The 23,026-nt window shown below is 48.1% G+C and overlaps 1 protein-coding gene across 5 annotated transcripts; it reads left to right on the top strand.

The window, feature by feature from the left end:
- The first annotated feature begins 83 nt into the window (after nucleotides 1-83).
- LRRD1 (leucine rich repeats and death domain containing 1) lies at nucleotides 84-17,629 on the top strand. Of its 5 annotated transcripts, none has more exons than XM_038760760.1 (6): nucleotides 84-337; nucleotides 4,687-6,700; nucleotides 7,699-7,897; nucleotides 13,736-13,897; nucleotides 16,161-16,281; nucleotides 17,250-17,629. In XM_038760760.1, exons 2-6 carry the CDS (start codon nucleotides 4,709-4,711, stop codon nucleotides 17,434-17,436), a joined length of 2,661 nt encoding a protein of 886 aa, XP_038616688.1. In that variant the 5' UTR covers nucleotides 84-337; nucleotides 4,687-4,708; the 3' UTR covers nucleotides 17,437-17,629. The 5 variants fall into 5 exon arrangements, with proteins under 5 accessions (XP_038616688.1, XP_038616667.1, XP_038616660.1 ...); XM_038760739.1 differs by lacking the exon at nucleotides 84-337 and adding an exon at nucleotides 2,332-2,358; XM_038760732.1 differs by lacking the exon at nucleotides 84-337 and adding an exon at nucleotides 3,375-3,506.
- The last annotated feature ends 5,397 nt before the right edge of the window (nucleotides 17,630-23,026 follow it).

Here is a 23,026-nt window from a genome sequence, read left to right as displayed (position 1 = left end):
CCTCTCCCCGCCACCGAGATGCTTGGTGTGGTTGTTCGACCCCTGACCATCTGTCAGAGACCCCGCTCCAGCCTTCCGACACCCCGCGAGATCGGGAGTAGCTGATCCGGCGCCCTGCTCCGCCCCACCTTCCGCCGCAGCCGACAACGCATTCGGCTTCACGAATACCACAATTATTATCGTTATTGTGGAGAGAGCATGGGTCCGGGGGATTGAGGACCTGGTTCTAGTTAGGTCCTTGAACTAGAATGACCTAGTGGAAAGAACCCAGGCCTGGGAGCCAGAAAGACCTGAGTTCTAATACTGCCCTTGCCACTTACCTGTCCTGTTACCTTGGGTAAGTCACTTTACCACTCTGAGCCTCAGTCTCCTCATCTGTAAAATGGGGGTTCGGTACTTTCTGTAAGCCTTGGGGACAGACACCGTGTCTGACCTGTTGATCCTGTATGTAGCCCAGAGCTTAGTACAGTACTTGGCACATAGTAAGCGCTTGAGAAATAAAATGAATGAGTGAATGTTCCTCTGGAAGTCTGCAAGGGGCAGGCAGAGGGCAGCGGAACTTGACGGGACTGGGTGGATGCCAGAGGCTGGCAAGGAAGGATGCTCTACCCACCAGCTGAGCTCCTGGCTGGGCTGTGGGTTCAGACACACAGTCCTTCCAGCAGACTGGAGGAAATTTCCTTTGAAACTAGGATTGAGATTCTACAATCCGTATTGGGAAGCAGCATTGTGCAGTGGATAGACCACGGCCCTGGGAGTCAGACTATCATGGGTTCTAATTCCGCCTCCACCACTCTTCTCCTGTGACTGCTTGGGCAGTCACTTAACAGTAATTTGTCCGCTTGGGCAAGTCACTTAATTTCTCTGGGCCTCAGTTACCTCATCTGTAAAATGGGGATTGAGACTGTGAGCCCATGGGGGACAGGGACTGCGGCCAACCCGATTTGTTGGTATCCATCCCAGCACTTAATACAGTGACTGGCACGTAGTAAGCACTTCACGAATACCACAGTCATCATCATTGTTGTGGAGAGAGCACAGGTCTGGAAGACTGAGGACCTGGTTCTAGTTAGGTCCTTGAAGCAGAATGACTGGAAGTCAGAAAGACCTGACTTCTAATACTGCCCTTGCCACTTGCCTGTTGTGTTACCTTGAGTAAGTCACTTTACCACTCTGAGCCTCAGTTTCCTCATCTGTAAAATGGGGGTTCAGTACTTTCTGTAAGCCTTGGGGACAGACACCATGTCTGATGATCCTGTATCTAGCCCAGCGCTCAGTACAATAGTTGGCACACAGTAAGCACTTAATACGATTGAATGAGTGAATGAATGGCACTTAGCAAGCACTTTACAAATACCACAATTATTACTATTATTGTTATTAGACCCAGTTCTATCCCTGGCCTATTGCGTGACTGTGGACAAATCACTGGGCCTCAGTGTCCTCATCTGTAAAATGGGGATAATATAATATTTGCTTTTCCCTATCTCACAAGGTTGTGAGGTCAAAAATGAGATAACCAGTGTGAGAGTGCTTTGAGAATAAAAGCACTGTATAAAAATCAAGGTGATATTACTATATTGAGGTTTTTTCAGCTACAAGTCCTGAAGCTGCCAAATCTACCGCTGTTGAGACCAGTCCCAGGTTCATAATAATAATAATTATCATTACGGTATATTTGTTAAGTGCTTACTACGTGCCAGGCGGTGTTCTAAACACTGGGATAGATACAAGGTAATCAGGTCGGACACAGTCCCTGTCTAACATGGGGCTCTACAGTCTCAAACCTCATTTGACAGTTGAGGTAACTGAGGCACAGAGGCAAGTGGCGGGGTCGGGATTAGAACTCACGACCTCTGACTCCCAAGTCCGTGTTCTTGCCATTAGGCCATGCTGAAGCCAAGGGAGGAATTGTTCTCGTGAGGAGAAAATCAATATCGACGCTATGAAAAAGTTATATAGCGGTCTCTGATAAATTGCATATTTTCAACAATCCCGGCCGTGTCTCTCTGGTCTGGATTACTCGAAGACGGGAGTCAGTTTGGTTCTGTTGAGAGAAAATTCTCTTTTGATGTTGGAGCCACTTAATAGAGCCGATTTTCTCTGCAATTTCAAATAGTTTTTGAAATAGTTAATAGCAACTGCCCATTAGCTCGCTCCCCAGCAAGGCTCCAACGGACTCGGAGAGGGTCTCGGGCCGGGGGGCGGGCGGGGGCCCCCGAGAGGCGGCCTGGCCCCCAGGCGCCAGGAGGCGCGAGGGGGCGTCCGGCTGGGCCCACCAAGCAGGCCGAGGGAGACCCCGGCCCCGACCCCGGGCCCCGGGCCCCGGCCCCCGGCCCCCGGCCCCCGGCAGCGCAGGTGGGACGGACACCCCAAGGGACCGGGCTCACCCCGACGACGACTCCTGTCCCGGCCCTTGGCGGCCCCTCCCCGGCCCGGAGACCACCCCCTTCTCCCCCCCGCCCCCGCCCCCCGGGCTCGGGAAGGGGAGGAGGAGCCCCAGGCCTGCCATCCAGACCACCTATTCCTTTCTTTCTCTTTTCCTTTCTTTCTTTCTTTCTTTTTCTTTCTTTCTTTCTTTCTTTCTTTCTTCCCTTTTCTTTCTTTCTTTCTTTCTTTCTTTCTTTCTTTCTTTCCTTTCTTTCCTTTCTTTTTCTTTCTTTCTTTTTCTTTCTCTCTTTCTCTCTCTCTCTCTCTCTTTTTCTTTCTCTCTCTTTCTTTCTCTCTCTCTTTCTTTCTCTTTCTTTCTCTCTCTCGCTCCCTTCCTTCTTTCCTTCCTTTCTTTCCTTTCTTCCCTTCTTTCTTTCTTTCCTTCCTTTCTTTCTTTCCTTTCTTTCTTCCCTTCCTTCTTTCCTTCCTTCTTTCCTTCCTTCTTTTTCTTCCTTCCTTCCTTCTTTCCTTCCTTCTTTTTCTTCCTTCCTTCCTTTCTTTCTTTCTTTTTCTTTCTTTCTTTTTCTTTCTTTCTTTCTTTCTTTCTTTCTTTCTTTCTTTCTTTCTTTCTTTCCTTCTTTCTTTCCTTCTTTCTTTCTTTCCTTCTTTCTTTCTTCTCTCTCTTCTCTCCCTCCCTCCCTTCCTTCCTTCTCTTTTTTCTTCCTTCCTTCTTTTTTTCCTTCCTTCCTTCCTTCCTTCCTTTTTTCTTTTCTTTCTTTCTTTCTTTCTTCCTTCCTTCCTTCCTTCCTTTCTTTCTTTCTTTCTTTCTATCTTTCTCTTTCTCTCTCCCTTCCTCCCTTCCTTCTTTCTTTCTCTCTCTCTCCTTCCTTCCTTTTCTTTCTCTCTCCCTTTCTGTCTCCCTCTTTCTTTCTTTTCTTTGTCTCCTCTCTCTCCCTTTCTTCCTTCCTCCCTTTCTCTCTCTCACCAACACACACCACCACCACCACCATCCCTCCCCCCACCCCACGGAGCTTCCAGGTGGGTCGGTCTGTCCACTGCAAGGCAAGTCCTGCAGCCCACATTGGCTGCCAGCCTCATCCACTCAGCCTCCAGATGAGGACCAAATGCCATCCCAGGCAGGTGCTCTGAGATGGCAGTTTTTCAGCATCTGTTGAACACAGTGATCCCAGACTGATAAAGTCTCCTCCGGCTCTTCGGATGTCCCGAGCCCAAGAGGAGCCTGTTTTCTACGATTGGGATTGCTGTGGAGAGCCATTGCCCCTTGAGAAGCAGCATGGGCTAGTGGAAAGAGCCAGAGGACTTGGGTTCTAATTCTGACTCTGCCAATTAATAACAATAATAATGATGGTATTTTTAATAATAATAATGGCATTTGTTAAGCGCTTACTATGTGCAAAGCACTGTTCTAAGCACTGGGGAGGTTACAAGGTGATCAGGTTGTCCCACAGGGGGCTCACAGTCTTAATTTCCATTTTACAGATGAGGGAACTGAGGCCTAGAGAAGTTAAGCGACTTGCCCAAAGTCACACAGCTGACAATTGGCAGAGCCGGGATTTGAACCCATGACCTCTGACTCCAAAGCCCATGCTCTTTCCACTGAGCCACGCTGCTTCTCTTAAGCACTTACTGTGCACCAAGCATTGTTCTAAGCTCTGCCATTCAACCTCTGGCAAATCACCCTCTCTGGACCCTGTGTCCTCAACTATAAAATGGGGATTAAATCCTACTCCGTCCTACTTGGACTGTGAGCCCCATGTGGGACAGGGACTGTGTCCACCCTAATAAACGTGTATCTACCCCAGAGCTTAGAACAGCGATTGACGTATGGTAAACACAGTTTTGTTGTCTGTCTCCCGCTTTTAGACTACGAGCCCGTTGTTGGGTAGGGATCGTCTCTATATGTTGCCAACTTGTACTTCCCAAGCACTTAATACAGTGCTCTGCACACAGTAAGCACTCAATAAATACAACTGAATTGAATGAATGAATGAAATACTATGAGCTGCAATTAGCTTGAAATTGCCCTTCTTCTCTACTAAAAGGGAGAGAGCAATGGATTTAGTAGACATAATTCCTGCCCTCAAGGCCCTTCCAGGCTAGCCGAGCCATTCACAGATTTAGAAAGCCCCATCCCATCCCACTCGGCCCTTGAAAGATCAGAGACTCCAGAGTTTTTTCCACTTACCACCTGGGGCAGCAGTAAGAGTTGTCCCTTTAAAACTGTCATTTTCCAGCCTGATGACAAAATCCTACAACACGACCTCCAAATGCATCATCACTTTTTACTTGTTTCAGAAGAAAATGAGGCAACGGTCAAATGGAGGAAACCTTACCAACACATGCGTCATCTGAGGAGAAAGTTGAGGCTGAAGAACTGAAGGAAATCATCGAAGATGTCAAAAAACATTCTGAGGAAAATTCTCCCCTCTCCGGGAGCTCCCCTCAGGATACAGAGAAGAGAGTGGTGATCTTGGAAAGCCAAGGAGAAAGTGGCCCTACTGCCAACACGGCCAGGGAAAGTCCTCAAGAGGTTTCTGAAACTGACCCCGCCAAAGCCACGTCGCCATCAACCAGTTCTTCAGAAAAGGTCTCCAAGCACTTGGTAACTGATTCAGATTCGACAAGGCCCAACGCATCTCGAAGGGAATCCGGCCCTGTAATCTGCCCACCCGAAGACTCCCCCACACCGATCCGGAAGGCGTCATCGAGTGTGTTTCCCGAAAGGGCCGAGGGAGGGGTCGTACTCCCCCGAGTGAGCGAAACGCAAGTGCAGCCGTCTCTACCGGAAAGAAAACCGGTTGGGGGGCCTCAGGGCCAGGAGCAACCCTTCCGAGTTAACCTCAGTGACAAGGACAAGGTTTTCCCTGAAGACGTCTCTGAGAGCCGAGAGATAAAACGCCTCTATGCAAACCGCAACAGCATCAGAAGTTTCCCCCCATACCTGGACTGTCTCTCAGGCCTGGAAGAATTGTGCCTGGAGAGAAACGACCTAAGATGCCTACCTCCGGAGATAGGTCAACTGGCCAATCTCAGAGTTTTGAACATCAACCACAACCAAATAGCCAGTCTCCCCAAAGAAGTCGGGCAGCTTGTGGGTCTGCGGCAGCTCTTCTGTGGTCACAATCGATTGGAAGAGTTTCCCGCCACCCTGGGAGGCTTGGAAAATCTGGACATCTTAGGTCTCGCTGGAAATAACCTAAAAAGTGTACCGGAAAGCATAACGAGGCTGCAACATTTGCAGGTTCTTCACATCGACTCTAACCAATTGGAGATCTTCCCCAAAGCCCTGTGCTACCTTCCCAAGCTTACCAGACTGAGCCTGTCTGGGAACTCCATACGAAGTCTGCCCAAAGACATTAAGGAGCTCAGGAACTTGGAGGAACTGACAATGAACTGCAACCAACTCATCTTTCTGCCTGTGCAGTTTTTCCAGTTGCTGAAGCTGAGAGAGGTCTATTTGGGCAGCAACAAGTTGGAGTCCCTTTCCCCCAACATTGGCAATTTACAGGAGCTCAGGGTTTTGCACCTGCGGGACAACCTATTCAAAACCATAACTGGGAAGATCGTGACCTGTTCCCTGCTGGAAAAGCTTGATCTTCATGGCAATAGGCTAACACAGCTTCCCCCGAATATTCGCAGACTCCCAAAACTGAAACAACTCTATGTGGGAGGAAATCAGCTGGGTCACCTCGAACAGCAAGTTTCCCAACTCAAAGAGCTCTCCGTCTTAGAGATTTCCAGCAACGGGATCACCCACATTCCGGTGGAAATCAAGAACTGCGGCCAGCTCACTCGAGTGGACTTGAGTGCTAATGAGTTAGGTCAGTTCCCCTTAGGGCTGACTGCCTTAGCTGCTCTTAACTATTTGAATCTGAATGTAAATGAAATCTCAGAAATTCCTGAGGAGATATCTGAATTGGAACAACTGAGTCATCTAGAATTAAGGCAAAACAGACTCATCTCATTTTCAAAATGTCTATGTAGGCTTAGAAAGCTCAGCTACTTAGACCTTGGTAAAAACGGAATTAGCTGCATCCCCCCAACTGTTTCCAATATGCTCTCGCTCCAGGACCTCATTTTAGACTACAATCGATTTTCAGTTTTCCCCAAGGAACTGTGTTCTCTCAAGGGCCTGAAGACCCTGGACCTTTCTGAAAATCAAATCCAATGCATCCCCTTGGAGATCTGCGATCTGCAACGGATCCGGAGACTAGACTTTTCAAACAATCAGTTTGTATCTTTCCCGGTAGAGCTGTGCGCCCTGTCCACCCTGGAGGAACTGCTACTGAGTCAGACCCGCGGCCGCAAGGTGAGAGGTGGGCAGGCGCCGTTTTTGTCTGAGGGAAGAAGGAGAGTGAAGCATCAGACTTCACTCAGCGGAGATTACCTGAATGGTTTTGGTGTTTCCACTGAGAGGGAGCTTTCAAGCTTCTGTTCCAGGGTTAATTGGTCAGCCGCGTCCAGCACAGTAGAGAAGCAGTGTGACCTAGTGGATAGTGCACGGGCCCGGGAGTCAGCAGGACCTGGGTTCTAATACCGGCTCTGCCACTTGTCTGCTGTGTGACCTTGGACAAGTCACTGCACTTTTCTGGGCCTCAGTTACCTTACCTGTAAAATGGGGATTGAGATTGTGAGCACCCTGTGGGACAGGGACTGTGTCCAACCTGACTAACTTGCATCTGCCCCAGAGCTTAGTACAGTGCCTCACGCGTACTAAATGTTGAACAAGTGCCATAAATAGGGAAGCATGGCTTCTGAGGCTCCTGCTGGGACAGGAGCTGCAGAGGCGGAAAGCGGGGTAAAATCCTGGGGCTGGAGCCCAGCGGGGCTCTGATAAGGAAGACGGAAGCCTCGAAAGTCACCCCAAAAGCTCCTTGTCTGCTGTGTGACTTTGGGCAAGTCACTTAACTTCCCTGAGCCTTAGTTACCTCATCTGTAAGATGGAGATTAAAACTGTGAGCCCCATGTGGGATAGGGACTATGTCCAATTTAATTAGCTTGTACCTACTCCAGCCTTAGTACGGTACCTGGCATAAAGTGAGTGCCTAACAAATACCGTTAAAAAAAAAAATGGGCAGAGCTCCACGCATCTCCAAAATGTCTCATGTGCTGAGAACCTTTCATGGCCCCATTTTGCCACAGCTGCCAAGGTCAGGGACACATTGAAGATGTGTGGCTCGAGGACTCGGCTGTTTTATTCAAAATGAATGGCCAAGGAAAAGCTTTCCGAAGACAGGCATGCTGGGTTTCTGTAAAGAAACACCAACTCTCCCCCATGAGGTCATTTTTCTCTGCTCTTTGCTATAGTTCACCCACCTTCCAGAGCAGCTGACCACTCTGACAGGCCTCAAAGAGCTGGATATATCAGACAGCGCCATCAGGGAACTCCCCAGAAACATAGGGGAACTGAGAAGCTTGGTTCGCCTGTTAGCCCGGAACAACGCTATCAGCTGCCTCCCGCCTTCTTTCCGGCTGTTGCACAGCCTCCAGCAGCTGGACATGAGCGGTGAGTCTGCCCGTCACCCATCCTTTGGATGGGTAATCCCCACATGGACACTCGCTCCCACCCACCCTCTGCACAGTTGATCATGGCTCCCTCCAAAGGGTCTTCCCTCACTTCTCACCTCCAGTTCCCATCCATTGTCTTGAACCCCTAAGTCAGAAACATTTGGGAGTGAGCCTGGGCCCAGGGGAGGGGGTGGGGACAGAGGCAGAGCTGGGTGGGAGCAGCGAGAGGAAGCCGAGGACAGAACCTGAGCAAGGTTTCCAACACATCCCATCCCCTGCCCCCACTGCCCTAAGCATCCCCCTCCCCATTTCCTGATCTCCCCTCAATCCTGCCCTAGTTCCCCCTTCCCTGGCCCTAGCTCGGGCTCCTGTTTCCCCTCCTCCAATCCCTCTCCTGGTCCCAGCCCTTCTCCCCCAGCCCCAGAGCCCACGGGGAACCAGTTTCATTCATTTCCCAGCACCCTAAATTGGAGAAACCTATCAGCATAATCTAGCACCTGTGAATTGATTGAGACACAGCGTTGGCATAGTGGATAGACTGTGGGCCTGGAGTCAGAAGAACCTGGGTTCTAATTCTGACTCCACCACTTGGCCACTGTGTGACCTTGGGCAATTCACTTTTCTTCTCTTTCATTCTCAGTCTCCTTTGTGGGCTCCTCCTCCCCCTCTCACCCCCTTACTGTAGGGGTTCCTCAAGGGTCAATTCTTGGTCCCCTTCTGTTCTCTATCTACACTTACTCCCTTGGTGAACTCATTCCCTCCCATGGCTTCAACTATCATCTCTATGCTGATGACACCCAAATCTACATCTCCGCCCCTGGTCTCTCTCCATCCCTTCAGGCTCGGGTCTCCTCCTGCCTTCAGGACATCTCCATCTGGATGTCTGCCCACCATCTAAAACTCAGTATGTCCAAGACTGAACTCCTTATCTTCCCTCCCAAACCCTGCCCTCTCCCTGACTTTCCTGTCACTGTAGAAGGCACTACCATCCTTCCCGTCTCACAAGCCCGCAACCTTGGTGTCATCCTTGACTCCGCTCTCTTGTTCACCCCTCACATCCAACCAAAACCTGCCAGTCTCACCTCCATAACATCGCCAAGATCCGCCCTTTCCTTTCCATCCAAACCGCTACCTTGCTGGTTCAATCTCTCATCCTATCCCGACTGGATTACTGCATCGGCCTCCTCTCTGATCTCCCATCCTCCTGTCTCTCCCCACTTCAGTCTATACTTCATGCTTCTGCCCGGATCATCTTTGTGCAGAAACGCTCTGGGCATGTTACTCCCCTCCTCAAAAATCTCCAGTGGCTGCCTGTCAACCTATGCATCAAGCAAAAACTCATCACTCTCGGCTTCAAGGCTGTCCATCACCTCGCCCCCTCCTACCTCACCTCCCTTCTCTCCTTCTCCAGCCCAGCCCACACCCTCCACTCCTCTGCCGCTAACTTCCTCACCGTACCTCGTTCTCGCCCGTCCCGCCGTCCTCCCCCGGCCCAGAATGCCCTCCCTCCACAGAGCTAGGATTAGACCCTGGGCCTCCTGACTCCCAGCCCCACGCTCTTTTCCCCAAGGCTATCATCATCAATCGTATTTATTGAGAGCTTACTGTGTGCAGAGCACTGTACTAAGCGCTTGAGAAGTACAAGTTGGCAACATATAGAGACAGTCCCTACCCAATAGTGGACTCACAGTCTAAAAGGGGGAGACAGAGAGCAAAACCAAACATACCAAGAAAATAAAATAAATAGAATAGATATGTACAGTAAAATAAATAGAGAAATAAATATGTACAAACATATATACATATATACAGGTGCTGTGGGGAAGGGAAGGAGGTAAGATGGGGGGATGGAGAGGGGGACAAGGGGGAGAGGAAGGAAGGGGCTCAGTCTGGGAAGGCCTCTTGGAGGAGGTGAGCTCTCAGTAGGGCCTTGAAGGGAGGAAGAGAGCTAGCTTGGCGGATGGGCAGAGGGAGGGCATTCCAGGCCCGGGGGAGGACGTGGGCCGGGGGTCGATGGCGGGAGAACCTGGCTTTAGAATTGGCTTCGTGGCTTATCTAGCCAGAGAAGCGTATCCCATCAGTTGGAAGTGAATTCCAAGGATGAAGAAGAAACTATGCCGTTTTGCAGTCCTAGAAACAGCATGGCATAACAGGTAGAGACCGGGCCTGGGAGTTAGAAGGTCATGGGTTCTAATCCCAGCTCTGCCACTTGTCTGCTGTTTGGTCTTGGGCAAGTCACTTCACTTCCAGGTGCCTCAGTCACCTCATCTGCAAAATGGGGGTTAAGACTGTGAGCCCCATGCAGGACAGGGACAGTGTCCAACCCAATTTGCTTGTATCCACTCTAGCGCTTAGTACAGTGCCTGACATATAGTAAGTGCTTAACAGATACCACAATTATCATTATTATGTGACCAAGCTAATGGTGTCCTTCTGAGTGTGGGTGCTGGGAAGCGAGGGATGGTGCCCGGGCCTTCCAGCCCTGGGATCACATAGCATTCGCCCGCCCCCCCCGCCCACCGGCCTGCCTGCTGTGGATTGGAACTGCTTCAGACCATCTTTGAAACGGCTTCAGGTCCCCAAGGGGGTGGTCTTCTTTAAGATCTTGTCCATAACAATCAGCCAATCGAATTCCCTCTCCCTCTGTCCCCCAACCTGGCCTAAGCATGGACCAGTTATTTTGACTCGGACTGTTTATTTTTTAGTGGTATTTGTTCGACGCTTACTCTGTGCCAGGCACTGTTCTAAGCGCTGGGGTAGATACAAGCTAATCGGGTCGGACACAGTCCATGTCCCACATGGGGTTCTCAGTCTTAATCCCCATTTTACAGGTGAGGGAACTGAGGCACAGAGAAGTGAAGTGACTTGCCCAAGGTCACCCAGCAGACGTGGTGGAGCCGGGATAAGAACCCAGGTCCTTTTCATTCATTCACTCAATCGTATTTCTTGAGCACTTACTGTGTGCAGAGCACTGTACTAAGCGCTTGGGAAGTACAAGCTATATGCACATCAGGCCCATGCTCTATCCACTAAGCCACACTGCTTCAACAGAGGCTTATAGTCTAAGTTCTTTGCCCTTCTGAAATCCTAATGAAGCATCCAGTGACTTCCTGCCTCAGCCCTGGGGGGAAAGAGAGCAGCCACTTGCAGCCTGGGGTCTCATAGAAGCATAGAGGGGAAGCAGTGTGGCCTAGTGGCTAGAGCCCAGGCCTGGGAATCAGAAGAACCTGAGTTTTAATCCCAGCCCTGCCACTTGTCTGCTGTGGGACCTTGGGCAAGTCACTTAATTTCTCCGTATCCCAGTTACCTCATCAGTAAAATAGGGATTAAGACTGTGAGCCTCATGTGGGACAGGGACTGTGACCAAAACTGATTATGCTATATCTATCCCAGTGTTTAGTAAGCATAGTGCCTGGCACATAGTAAGCACTTAACAATTACCATCAAAAATAAGGACAGGGGGGAGAAGACCAGCAGTAACAGTTGTGGAGGCGCACTCTATGCCAATCATGAGGAGACTGAAATTCTGCTTCTCCAGCTACAGTTCCCTGCTGTATCTTTCCTTTCCTGTATCTGACTATAAACTCATTGTGAGCAGGGAACGTGTCTGTTTATTGCTTTATCGTACTCTACCAAGCGCTTAGTACAGTGCCCTGTACACAGTAAGCACTCAATACAATTGACTTACTGACTGACTTTTGATTTGGGGTGTTGTGTATCTGTCCTTTCCTCTTATGCTGTTGTAATGTCTATATTGTTTTAATAATCCCGACGGGTGTGTATCCAGTCATCTCCCTGACCTCTATTCATAGCACGGGAGCCCCTCAAGGGACAGCATCCATGTCTAATTTCCACCTGGGTCCTCTTTCCCAGAGCTCAGTACAGTGCTCTGCACACAGTAAACACGTAATAAATACTAGTACTACTACACCTCCTCCGGGAGGCCTTTCCCGCTTCACTTCTGATCTCCTGGTTTTATATAACTCAATCAGTCAATTCTTCAGTAGGATTTACTGAGTACCCACTGTGCAAAGAACACTGCACTAAGCGCCTGGGAGAGTATATTAGAGCAGGTATCCACCCCAGCACCTAGTTCAGTTCCTGGGACACAGTAAGTGCTTAACAAATATCACTATTATTGTTATTATTTTGTAAGCATGATTCCTGCCCTCGAGGATCTTACCGTATAGCATGGGAGAAAGATAATAAAATCAGTTACAACAATAGAGCAACAGAGCATAAATATTTGGACATAAGTGCAACAGGGTCTTTGACCCCCAAGTGCTTGTGGGGCAAGGAAATGCGGAAGGACCCATTCAGGACTTCTGGGCCACCTAAGCACTTTAGCTCTCACAGCCTCCCGTGGCTCTCATGTCCACATTCATTCATTCAATCGTATTTATTGAGCACTTACTGTGTGCAGAGCACTGTACTAAGCGCTTGGGAAGTACAAGTTGGCACATCTTACATACCCATTGCTTCAGCACCAAGTCCTGCCCATCCTATGCATCTCCCCTTGTCCTCCTTCCTCCTGTCTGTAAATTATTGTAGTGTCTGTCTCCCTGACTCGATTGTGAGCTCCTTGAGGGCAGGGGTTATTTATTCAATTGTATTTATTGAGCACTTACTGTGTGTAGAGTACTGTACTAAGCACTTGGGGTCATGTCTAATAACAATAATTATTATTATTATGGTACTTGTTAAGCACTTACTATGTGCTTACAAGCTTACTTGTAAGCGTGACAGTGCTTACAAGCACTGTTCTCAGCACTGGGGTAGATGCAAGTTAATCAGGTCGGACGTAGTTCCTGTTCCACATGGGGCTCATGCTCTTAAACCCCATTTTACAGATGAGGTAACTGAGGCCCAGAGGGGTTAAGTGACTTGCCCAAGGTCACACAGCGGACATGTGGTGGAGCTGGGATTAGAACCCAGGTCCTTCTGACTCCAAAACTCAGGCTCTATCCACTAAGTCATGCTGCTTCTCAACTCGAGTCTACCAACTTGACTGCATTCTCCCGAGCTCTCGGTCCAGTCCTCTGCAGTCGGTAAATACTATCGACTGATTGAAGCCCTGCCAGAGGGGGATTTGCACCCTCGTCCCTTTCAGAAGCCTATTTGACAGCTTGGGGGACAGATTTCAGAGGACGATGCCTCTTGACAAGGAATGCCGGGAAGCATCTGTTGACAGAGGTGGAGTGGGTGAAACTCCTCACCCTGGGCTTCAAGGCTGTCCATCCCCTCGCCCCCTCCTACCTCACCTCCCTTCTCTCCTTCTCCAGCCCAGCCCGCACCCTCCGCTCCTCCGCCGCTAATCTCCTCACCATACCTTGCTCTCGCCTGTCCCGCCATCGACCCCCGGCCCACGTCATCCCCCGGGCCTGGAATGCCCACTCTCTGCCCATCCGCCAAGCTAGCTCTCTTCCTCCCTTCAAGGCCCTGCTGAGAGCTCACCTCCTCCAGGAGGCCTTCCCAGACTGAGCCCCTTCCTTCCTCTCCCCCTCGTCCCCCTCTCCATCCCCCCCATCTTACCTCCTTCCCTTCCCCACAGCACCTGTATAGATGTATATATGGTTGTACATATTTATTACTCTATTTATTTATTTATTTTATTTGTACATATCTATTCTATTTATTTTATTTTGTTAGTACGTTTGGTTTTGTTCTCTGTCTCCCCCTTTTAGACTGTGAGCCCACTGTTGGGTAGGGACTGTCTCTATATGTTGCCAATTTGTACTTCCCAAGCGCTTAGTACAGTGCTCTGCACATAGTAAGCACTCAATAAATACGATTGATGATGATGATGATGATGACGGCACCTTTGTTTCTCTCTCAGGAAACCAGCTGGTAGCTCTGCCCAGAGGCCTCCACAATCTCCCCTCCCTGAAGGACATCAATTTCGATGGAAACCCTTTGCTCAGACCACCCCAAGAAGTCTGTAGAGGGAGGCAGCTGCACACCATCGGACGTTACCTCGAGAAGGCCGATGACAGAGATGGTAAGTGAAGGCCAGGGAAGGCACCTGGGGGACACGGCCCACCACTTTCCTTCCCTCGCTTGCAGGTGGTTTGTCACAGTGCTAAGGAAGGGGATTTAAGCATAAGCATTCCTCAAGGGTCAGTTCTTCGTCCCCTTCTGTTCTCCATCTATACTCACTCCCTTGGTGAACTCATTCGCTCCCACGGCTTCAACTATCATCTCTACGCTGATGACACCCAAATCTACAACTCCACCCCTGTTCTCTCTCCCTCCCTCCAGGCTCATATCTCCTCCTGCCTCCAGGACATCTCCACCTGGATGTCTGCCCACCATCTAAAACTCAACATGTCCAAGACTGAGCTCCTTTTCTTCCCTCCCAAACCCTGTCCTCTCCCTGACTTTCCCGTCACTGTGGACGGCACTGCCATCCTTCCCGTCTCGCAAGCCCGCCACCTTGGTGTCATCCTCGACTTCGCTCTCTCGTTCACCCCACACATCGCCAAGCTAGCTCTCTTCCTCCCTTCAAAGCCCTACTGAGAGCTCACCTCCTCCAGGAGGCCTTCCCAGACTGAGCCCCCTCCTTCCTGTCCCCCTCATCCCCCTCTCCATCCCCCATCTTACCTCCTTCCCCTCCCCACGGCACCTGTATATATGTATATATGTTTGTACGTATTTATTACTCTATTTATTTTATTTGTATTTATTCTATTTATTTTATTTTGTTAATATGTTTTGTTCTCTGTGTCTCCCCCCTTCTAGACTGTGAGCCCACTGTTGGGTAGGGACCGTCTCTATATGTTGCCAACTAGTACTTCCCAAGCGCTTAGTACAGTGCTCTGCACACAGTAAGCGCTCAATAAATACAATTGATTGAATGAATGAATGAATCCAATCCGTCACCAAAACCTGCCGGTCTCACCTCCACAACATCGCCAAGATCCGCCCTTTCCTCTCCAGCCAAACCACTACCTTGCTGGTTCAATCTCTCATCCTATCCTGACTGCATTACTGCATCAGCCTCCTTTCTGAACTCCCATCCTCCTATCTCTCCCCACTTTAGTCTATACTTCACTCTGCTGCCTGGATTATCTTTGTACAGGAACGCTCTGGGCATGTCACTCCCCTCCTCAGAAATCTCCAGTGGTTGCCTGTCAACCTTCGAATCACGCAAAAATTCCTCACTCTCGACTTCAGAGCTCTCCATCACCTCGCCTCCTCCTACCTCACCTCCCTTCTCTCCTTCTGCAACCCTGCCCTTACACTCCACTCCTCTGCCACTCACCTACCTCCTCAATGGGCCTCATTCTCACCTGTCCCACCGTCGGCCCCCAGCCCACGTCCTACCTCTGGCCTGGGATGCCCTACTTCCACACATCCGCCACAAACTAGCTCTCTTCCTCCCTTCAAAGCCCTACTGAGAGCTCATCTCCTCCAGGAGGCCTTCCCAGACTGAGCCCCCGCTTTTCCTCTCTTCTTCCTCTCCTCCCCATTGCCCCCTTCCTCCCTCTGCCCAACCCCCTTCTCCTCCCCACAGCACTTGTGTATATTTGTACATATTTATTACTCTATTTTATTAATGATGTGTATGTAGCTATAATTCTACTTATTCTGATGGTATTGACACCTGTCTACTTGTTTTGTCTTGTTGTCTGTCTCCCCTTCTAGACTGTGAGCCCATTGTTAGGCAGGGACCGTCTCTATAGGTTGCTGATTTGTACTTCCCAAGCACTTAGTCCAGTGCTCTGCACACAGTAAGCGCTCAATAAATACGATTGAGTGAATGAATGAATGAATGTATGTACCTCTCTCCTTGCTCTTAGTACAGTGCCCTGCTTAGTGATTTTGTGGTATTGTACAAGCGCTTAGTACAGCGCTCTAGACTGTAAGCTTGTTGTGTGCAGGGAATGCGTCTACCAATTCTGTTATATTGTATTCTCCTAATTGCCTAGTACAGTGTTTTGTGCACAATAAGTGCTCAATAAATATGATTGATTGATTGACTGATCTTTGACTGTGAGCCCCCATGGGATAAGGACTGTGTCTGGATCTGCTTGTACTATAGCTATTCCAGTACTTAGTACAGTGCTCAGCACATACTAAACACTTAACATACTATTATATGATAATGATGATGATTAACTGTTATTAAGAATCCAGTGATCAAAACCATAAAGGCAACCCAACAATTACATTTTAAACTGCAGATTTTTATGTGGAATAAAATGTAACAATTTTTTTTGAAAATAAATTAGGTCATTTGACTGCCTTATCTTTCTATTTAGAGAAAATCTTGCAGAAGATAATCAAGATGATTGCTCGCAATATTACCGTGGAGGATTTTGGATATTTCTGCCAAAAACTATCACTTGATAATGATGAAATTCAAGCTCTTGAAAGTAACAGGTGATTATGAACAACATGCACAAGCATTTTAATTTTCCCACTTATTTTACATGTACAGAAGACGAGCAGCGTGGCTCATTGGAAAGAGCACGGGCTTGGGAGTCAGAGGTCATGGGTTCTACTCCCGGCTCTGCACATGTCTGCTGTGTGACCTTGGGCAAGTCACTTAACTCCTCTGAGCCTCAGTTACCTCATCTGTAAAATGGGGATTAAGACTGAGCCCACTGTTGGATAGGGACCGTCTCTATATGTTGCCAGCTTGTACTTCCCAAGCGCTTAGTACAGTGCTCTGCACACAGTAAGCACTCAATAAATATGATTGATTGATTGATTGACTTTGAGCCCCACGTGGGACAACCTGATCACCTTGTATCCCCCCAGCGCTTAGAACAGTGCTTCGCACACAGTAAGTGTTGAACAAATGCCATCATTATTATTATTATATAAGGAATTACTTGCCACATTTTCATTCTAAGTTCCAATAATATGGACATGATTTCAATCAATCAGTCAACCAAGAGTACTTATTGAGCAACTACTGAGTGTGGAGTACAGTACTAAGCGTTTGGGAGAATACAGTACAACAGATTTGGTAGACATGTTCCTTTCCCACAATCAAGTGCTTAGGTGACCTGGAAATCCTGAAGTGGCAGGTGTAGGGTAAAAGAGGAGAAAATCAGAAATCAATCGGGAAGGATTCCTAGAAGAACTGTGATTTCAGAAGGGCCTTGAAGATGGGGAGAGCAGTGATCGTGAATTTAGCTCACATTTAGACGTAGCAGGTTCATACTGACACATTTATAATCTGCCCTACTGCTCTCAACCAGACAAAACTCCCTTAGAATTGAATGAAATCTTACATTTCAGTTCATTTCAGTTTTATATAAATAGAAATACCACAGAACAAGAAAGAGATCATTCTCAGCAGGTAGCAGGGCAGACTAAAAGAAGGACTGTTGTGGTTTCAGTTCACTTGGATTGGAGGAGAAAGCCCTCCAGGCCCTAGATATCTGGAAGCAGGAAAACCAAGCCTTCCTCCTGACCCCGGAGGCCATGGCGCACCAGCTGGGCCGGGTGCTGACCATGTCCGGCCTGCACGATCTGACCGCCAGGATCACCGCTCTCAAGATTCTCTCCCGCTCGCTCAAATTCTGAGCCAGCGCCTCACAGGCCATCTAGAGCTTGGGACACCATCATCTAGTCACGCCTAGAAACAGCCCCCGGCTCCCTCTCCCTCTCCCATCCAAAGGTCGGAATTGGCTTCTCCCTAGACTTCCACTCGCTACCAGGACCGCTCAAGGACCCACTGGTGATTGTTGGCTTCTTAAGTTAGGAATAAAGTGGACAGCCACCCTAGTTGTCGTCGTTACTTCGGAAAATGGAAACGGCCGTAGATATTTGTAAAATGACACATTAGGGCTATGTCCTTATTTCCTCATCTGACTTTTCACGGAGAAGATTCAGGGAGGTTTTAGGAAGGGAAATTGGAAGCTGAGGATATCTTCCTCAACACAAAGCCTTTCACTGTAAAGTCAAGAACCCACAAACACTCATTGTTTCCTCCATTGACCCTCCAACTCTGCCCCTACGAGGACCCGGAGGGAGCTAAGGAAGGCTTGGGAAACAATGGGGCCTAGTGGAAAGAGCCCAGGCGTGGGAGTCTGGGAAGAACTGGATTCTAATGCTGGCTCCATCACTTGTCTGCTGCGTGACCTCGGGCCAGTCACTGCACTTCTCTGTGCCTCAGTTCCCTCCTCTGCAAAATGGAGATTCAATATCTGTTCTCCCTCCTACTTGGACTGTGAGCCACATGTGGGACTTCAATATCTTACATTTACCTCAACCCTTAGTACAGTGCTTGGCACATAAGAAGCACGTAGCAAACACAATTATGATTATTAAGGGAGGGAGTGGTTAGTTGGCTTGTGTGTGTGGCGGGGGTTGGGAATTTCACCTGGTTGGGGAAGGTATTGTGCAACTGTTTCCATGCTTACTGCTTACCGGATCTGTAAAATCGTCCCTCTAGATGGAAAGCTCCTTGTGGGCAGAAAGCGTGACCTTGGGCAGGTCATTTAACTTCTCTGTGCCTCAGTTACCTCATCTCTAAAGTGAGGGTTAATACTGTGAGCCCCACGTGGGATATGGACTGTTTCTTACCTGATTAGCTTGTATCTACCACAGTACTTAGTAGAATGAGAAGCAGCATGGTGTAGTGGATATAGCACGGGCCTCGGAGTCAGAAGGTCATGGGTTCTAATCCCGGCTCTGCCACTTTTCTGCTGTGTGACCATGGGCAAGTCCTTTCACTTCCTCTGTGCTTCAATTATCTCATCTGTAAAATGGGGATTGAGACTGTGAGCCCCACATGGGACAGGGAATGTGTCCACCTTGATTTGCCTGTATCCACCCCAGCGCTTAGTACAGTGCCTGTCACATAGTAAGCGTGTAACAAATACCATCATTATTATTATCATTATTATAATGCCTAGCACTGCCCTTAGGGACCTTACAGTCCCACAAGGAAAGACAGATATTGAAATAAATGTCCGGTAGGAGAAGTAGGAAGAACAAGGAAATGTACATAAATTCTATGAGGGGGAGAGTTGTGACTACTTAAATGCTTAGATTTGGGAGTCAGAGGGCCTGGGTTCTAATCCTAGCTCCACCACTTGTCTGCAGCAGGTAAGAAGCAGAGCTGGTATTAGAACCCAGGTCAATCAATCAATCAATCAATCGAAATTATTGAGTGCTTACTGTGTGCAGAGCACTGTACTAAGTGCTTGGGAAGTACAAGTCGGCAACACATAGAGACAGTCCCTACCCAACAGCGGGCTCACAGTCTAGAAGGGGGAGACAGAGAACAAAACCAAACATACTAACAAAATAAAATAAATAGAATAGATAAGTACAAGTAAGATAAATAAATAAATAGAGTAATAAATATATACAAACACATATACATATATACAGGTGCTGTGGGGCCTTGCTGCTTTAGGCATCACCTAGGGAAGGCCTCTTGGAAGAGATGGGATTTAAGATGGGATTTAAGAGAAGCAGCATGGCTTGGTGGAAAGAGCCTGGGCTTGGGAGTTGGAGGACTTGGGTTCTAATCCCAGCTTCACCACTTATCCGCTGTGTGACCTTGGGCAAACCACTTCACTTCTGTGTGCCTCAGTTACCTCATTTGTAAAATGGGGATGAAGACTGTGAGCCCCACATGGGACAACCTGATTACCTTGTATCTACCCCGGTGCTTAGAACTGGGCTCTTTGCACATAGTAAGCGCTTAACAAATGCCATCATCATCATCACGTAGTAAACACTTAACACTATTATTATTATTATTAAGAAGTGGAGAAGCATCTTGGGCTCCTTTAGAGCACAGGCCTTGGAGTCATTAGGAGCTGGGTTCTAATGCCAGCTCCACCACTTATCTGCTGTGTGACCTTGGGCAAATCGCTTCCCTTCTCTGGGCCTCAGTGACCTCGTCTGTCCAATGAGGATTCAACTTGTGCGTCCCACGGGGGATGATGATGATGATGGCATTTATTAAGCGCTTACTATGTGCATTGCACTGTTCTAAGCGCTGGGGAGATTACACTTCATTCATTCATTCACTCAATCAAATTTATTGAGCGCTTACTGTGTGCAGAGCACTGTACTAAGCGCTTGGGAAGTACAAGTTGGCAACATATAGAGATGGTCCCTACCCAACAGCGGGCTCACAGTCTACAAGGGGGAGACAGACAACAAAACAAAACATATAAACGAAATAAAATAAATAGAATAAATAAGTACAAGTAAAATAAATAGAGTAATAAATATGTACAAACCTATAGATATGTGATCACCAGGTATACAAGGTGATCAGGTTGTCCCATGGTGCGCTCCCAGTCTTAATCCCCATTTTACAGATGAGGTAACTGAGGCACAGAGAGTGCTTAATAAATGCTATCATTATTATTATTATTATTATTAAGTGACTGGCCCAAAGTCACACAGCTGACAATTGACAGAGCTGGGATTTGAACCCATGACCTCTGACTCCAAAGCCCGGGCTCTTTCCACTGAGCCACGCTGCTTGACAGGGCCTGGGTCCAACCTGATTTTCTCAAATTCATTCATTCATTCACTCAATCGTACTTACTGAGCACTTACTGTGTGCAGAGCACTGGACTAAGCGCTAGGGAAGTACAAGTTGGCAACATCTAGAGACGGTCCCTACCCAACAGCGGGCTCACAGTCTAGAAGGGGGAGACAGAGAACAAAACAAAACATACTAACGAAATAAAATAAGTAGAATAAATATGTACAAGTAAAATAAATAGAGTAATAGAATTCATTCATTCATTCAATCGTATTTATTGAGCGCTTACTGTGTGCAGAGCACTGGACTAAGCGCTTGGGAAGTACAAGGTAAAGGTTGCATGAGTCTGCAGAACAGAGAGATGCGTTTTAAGACGCTTACGTCGACCAAGCGCTTAGTCCAGTGCTCTGCACACAGTAAGCGCTCAATAAATACGATTGATTGATTGATTGATCATTCCAGGGCCCGGCAGTTACGATCAGTCTTACCAGGGGACGCTGGAGATTACGAAAAAGACACTGAAAGAGGCTCCGCAGCATTTTCAATCGGTAAAATGAAGGTTAAACTTCTCTGTGCCTCAGTTACCTCATCTGTGAAATGGGGATGAAGACTGTGAGACTCCCGAGGGACAACCTGATCACCTTGTAACCTCCCCAGCACTTAGAACGGTGCTTTGCACATAGTAAGCGCTTAATAAATGCCATCATCATCATTATTATTATTATTATTACAAGTTGGCAACGTTTAGAGATGGTCCCTACCCAACAGCGGGCTCACAGTCTAGAAGGGGGAGACGGAGAACAAAACCAAACATATTAACAAAATAAAATAAGTGGAATAAATATCTACAAGTAAAATAAATAAGTAGAGTAATAGACATATGTCCAGGTGCTTTGGGGAAGGGAAGGAGGTAAAGTGGGGTGGGGGGAGGGGATGGAGACGGGAGACTGTGAGCCCCACATGGGACAACCTGACCACCTTGTATCCCCCGCAATGCTAAGAACAGTGCTTCGCACATAGTAGGTACTTAACAAATGCTATTATTATTATTATTATTATTATTCGACATGGCCTAGAAGAAGGAGCACCAGTCTGGGAGATGGGAGATCTGGGTTCTAATTCCGCCTCCGCCACTTGCTTGCTGGGACACCTTGGACCAGTCACTTAACTACTTGATGCCTCAGTTTCCCCCACTGTAAAATGGGGATTAGATACCTGTTTTCCCCCTTATTTAGACTGTGAGCCCCGCGTGGGACAGGGACTGTGTCCAACCCGATTAACAATAATAATGATGATGGTATTTGTTAAGCACTTACTATGTAGCTTGTATCTGCCCCAGGGCTTAGCACAATAGTCACTTCACTTCTCCCTCTCCATCCCCCCCATCTTACCTCCTTCCCTTCCCCACAGCACCTGTATATATGTATATATGTTCGTACAGATTTGTTACTCTATTTTACTTGTACATATCTATTCTATTTATTTTGTTAGTATGTTTGGTTTTGTTCTCTGTCTCCCCCTTTTAGACTGTGAGCCCACCGTTGGGTAGGGACCGTCTCTCTATGCTGCCAACTTGTACTTCCCAAGCGCTTAGTACAGTGCTCTGTGCACAGTAAGCGCTCAATAAATACGATTGATTGATTCTCCCCCTTTTAGACTGTGAGCCCACTGTTGGGTAGGGACTGTCTCTATATGTTGCCAATTTGTACTTCCCAAGCGCTTAGTACAGTGCTCTGCGCACAGTAAGCGCTCAATATATACGATTGATTGATTCTCCCCCTTTTAGACTGTGAGCGCACTGTTGGGTAGGGACCGTCTCTATACGTTGCCAACTTGTACTTCCCAAGTGCTTAGTACAGTGCTCTGCGCACAGTAAGCGCTCAATATATACGATTGATTGATTCTCCCCCTTTTAGACTGTGAGCGCACTGTTGGGTAGGGACCGTCTCTATACGTTGCCAACTTGTACTTCCCAAGTGCTTAGTACAGTGCTCTGCGCACAGTAAGTGCTCAATAAATACGATTGATTGATTGAATGATTCTCTGGGCTTCAGTTCCCTCATCTGTAAAATGGGGATTAAGATTGTGAGCCCCACATGGGGCAACCTGATCACCTTGTGTCCTCCCCAGCGCTTAGAACAGTGCTTTGCACATAGTAAGCGCTTCACAAATACCAAAACTATTACTATGGAGAGGGGGGAGGAGGGATGGGGAGGGAGGAGGGGGCTCGGCCCGGGAAGGCCTCCTGGAGAATGTCCCCCCAGGGTTTAGAACAGTGACTGACACATGGGAAGCGCTTCAATCAATCAATCAATAGTATTTATTGAGCGCTTACTGTGTGCAGAGCACTGGACTAAGCGCTTGGGAAGTACAAGTTGGAAACATATAGAGATGGTCCCTCCCCAACAGTGGGCTCACAGTCTAAAAGGGGGAGACCCTTTCCATACCCCCCCATCTTACCTCCTTCCCTTCCCCACAGCACCTGTACATATGTATATATGTTGGTACATATTTGTTACTCTATTTATTTATTACTCTATTTTACTTGTACATATCTATTCTATTTATTTTATTAGTATGTTTGGTTTTGTTCTCTGTCCCCCCCTTTTAGACTGTGAGCCCGCCGTTGGGTAGGGACCGTCTCTAGATGTTGCCAAC

Source organism: Tachyglossus aculeatus, chromosome 2, assembly GCF_015852505.1.
Source record: "Tachyglossus aculeatus isolate mTacAcu1 chromosome 2, mTacAcu1.pri, whole genome shotgun sequence".
Classification (NCBI taxonomy): domain Eukaryota; kingdom Metazoa; phylum Chordata; class Mammalia; order Monotremata; family Tachyglossidae; genus Tachyglossus; species Tachyglossus aculeatus.
The sequence above is the reverse complement of the archived record's forward strand: the minus strand, read 5'-3'. Positions and strand labels throughout refer to the sequence as shown.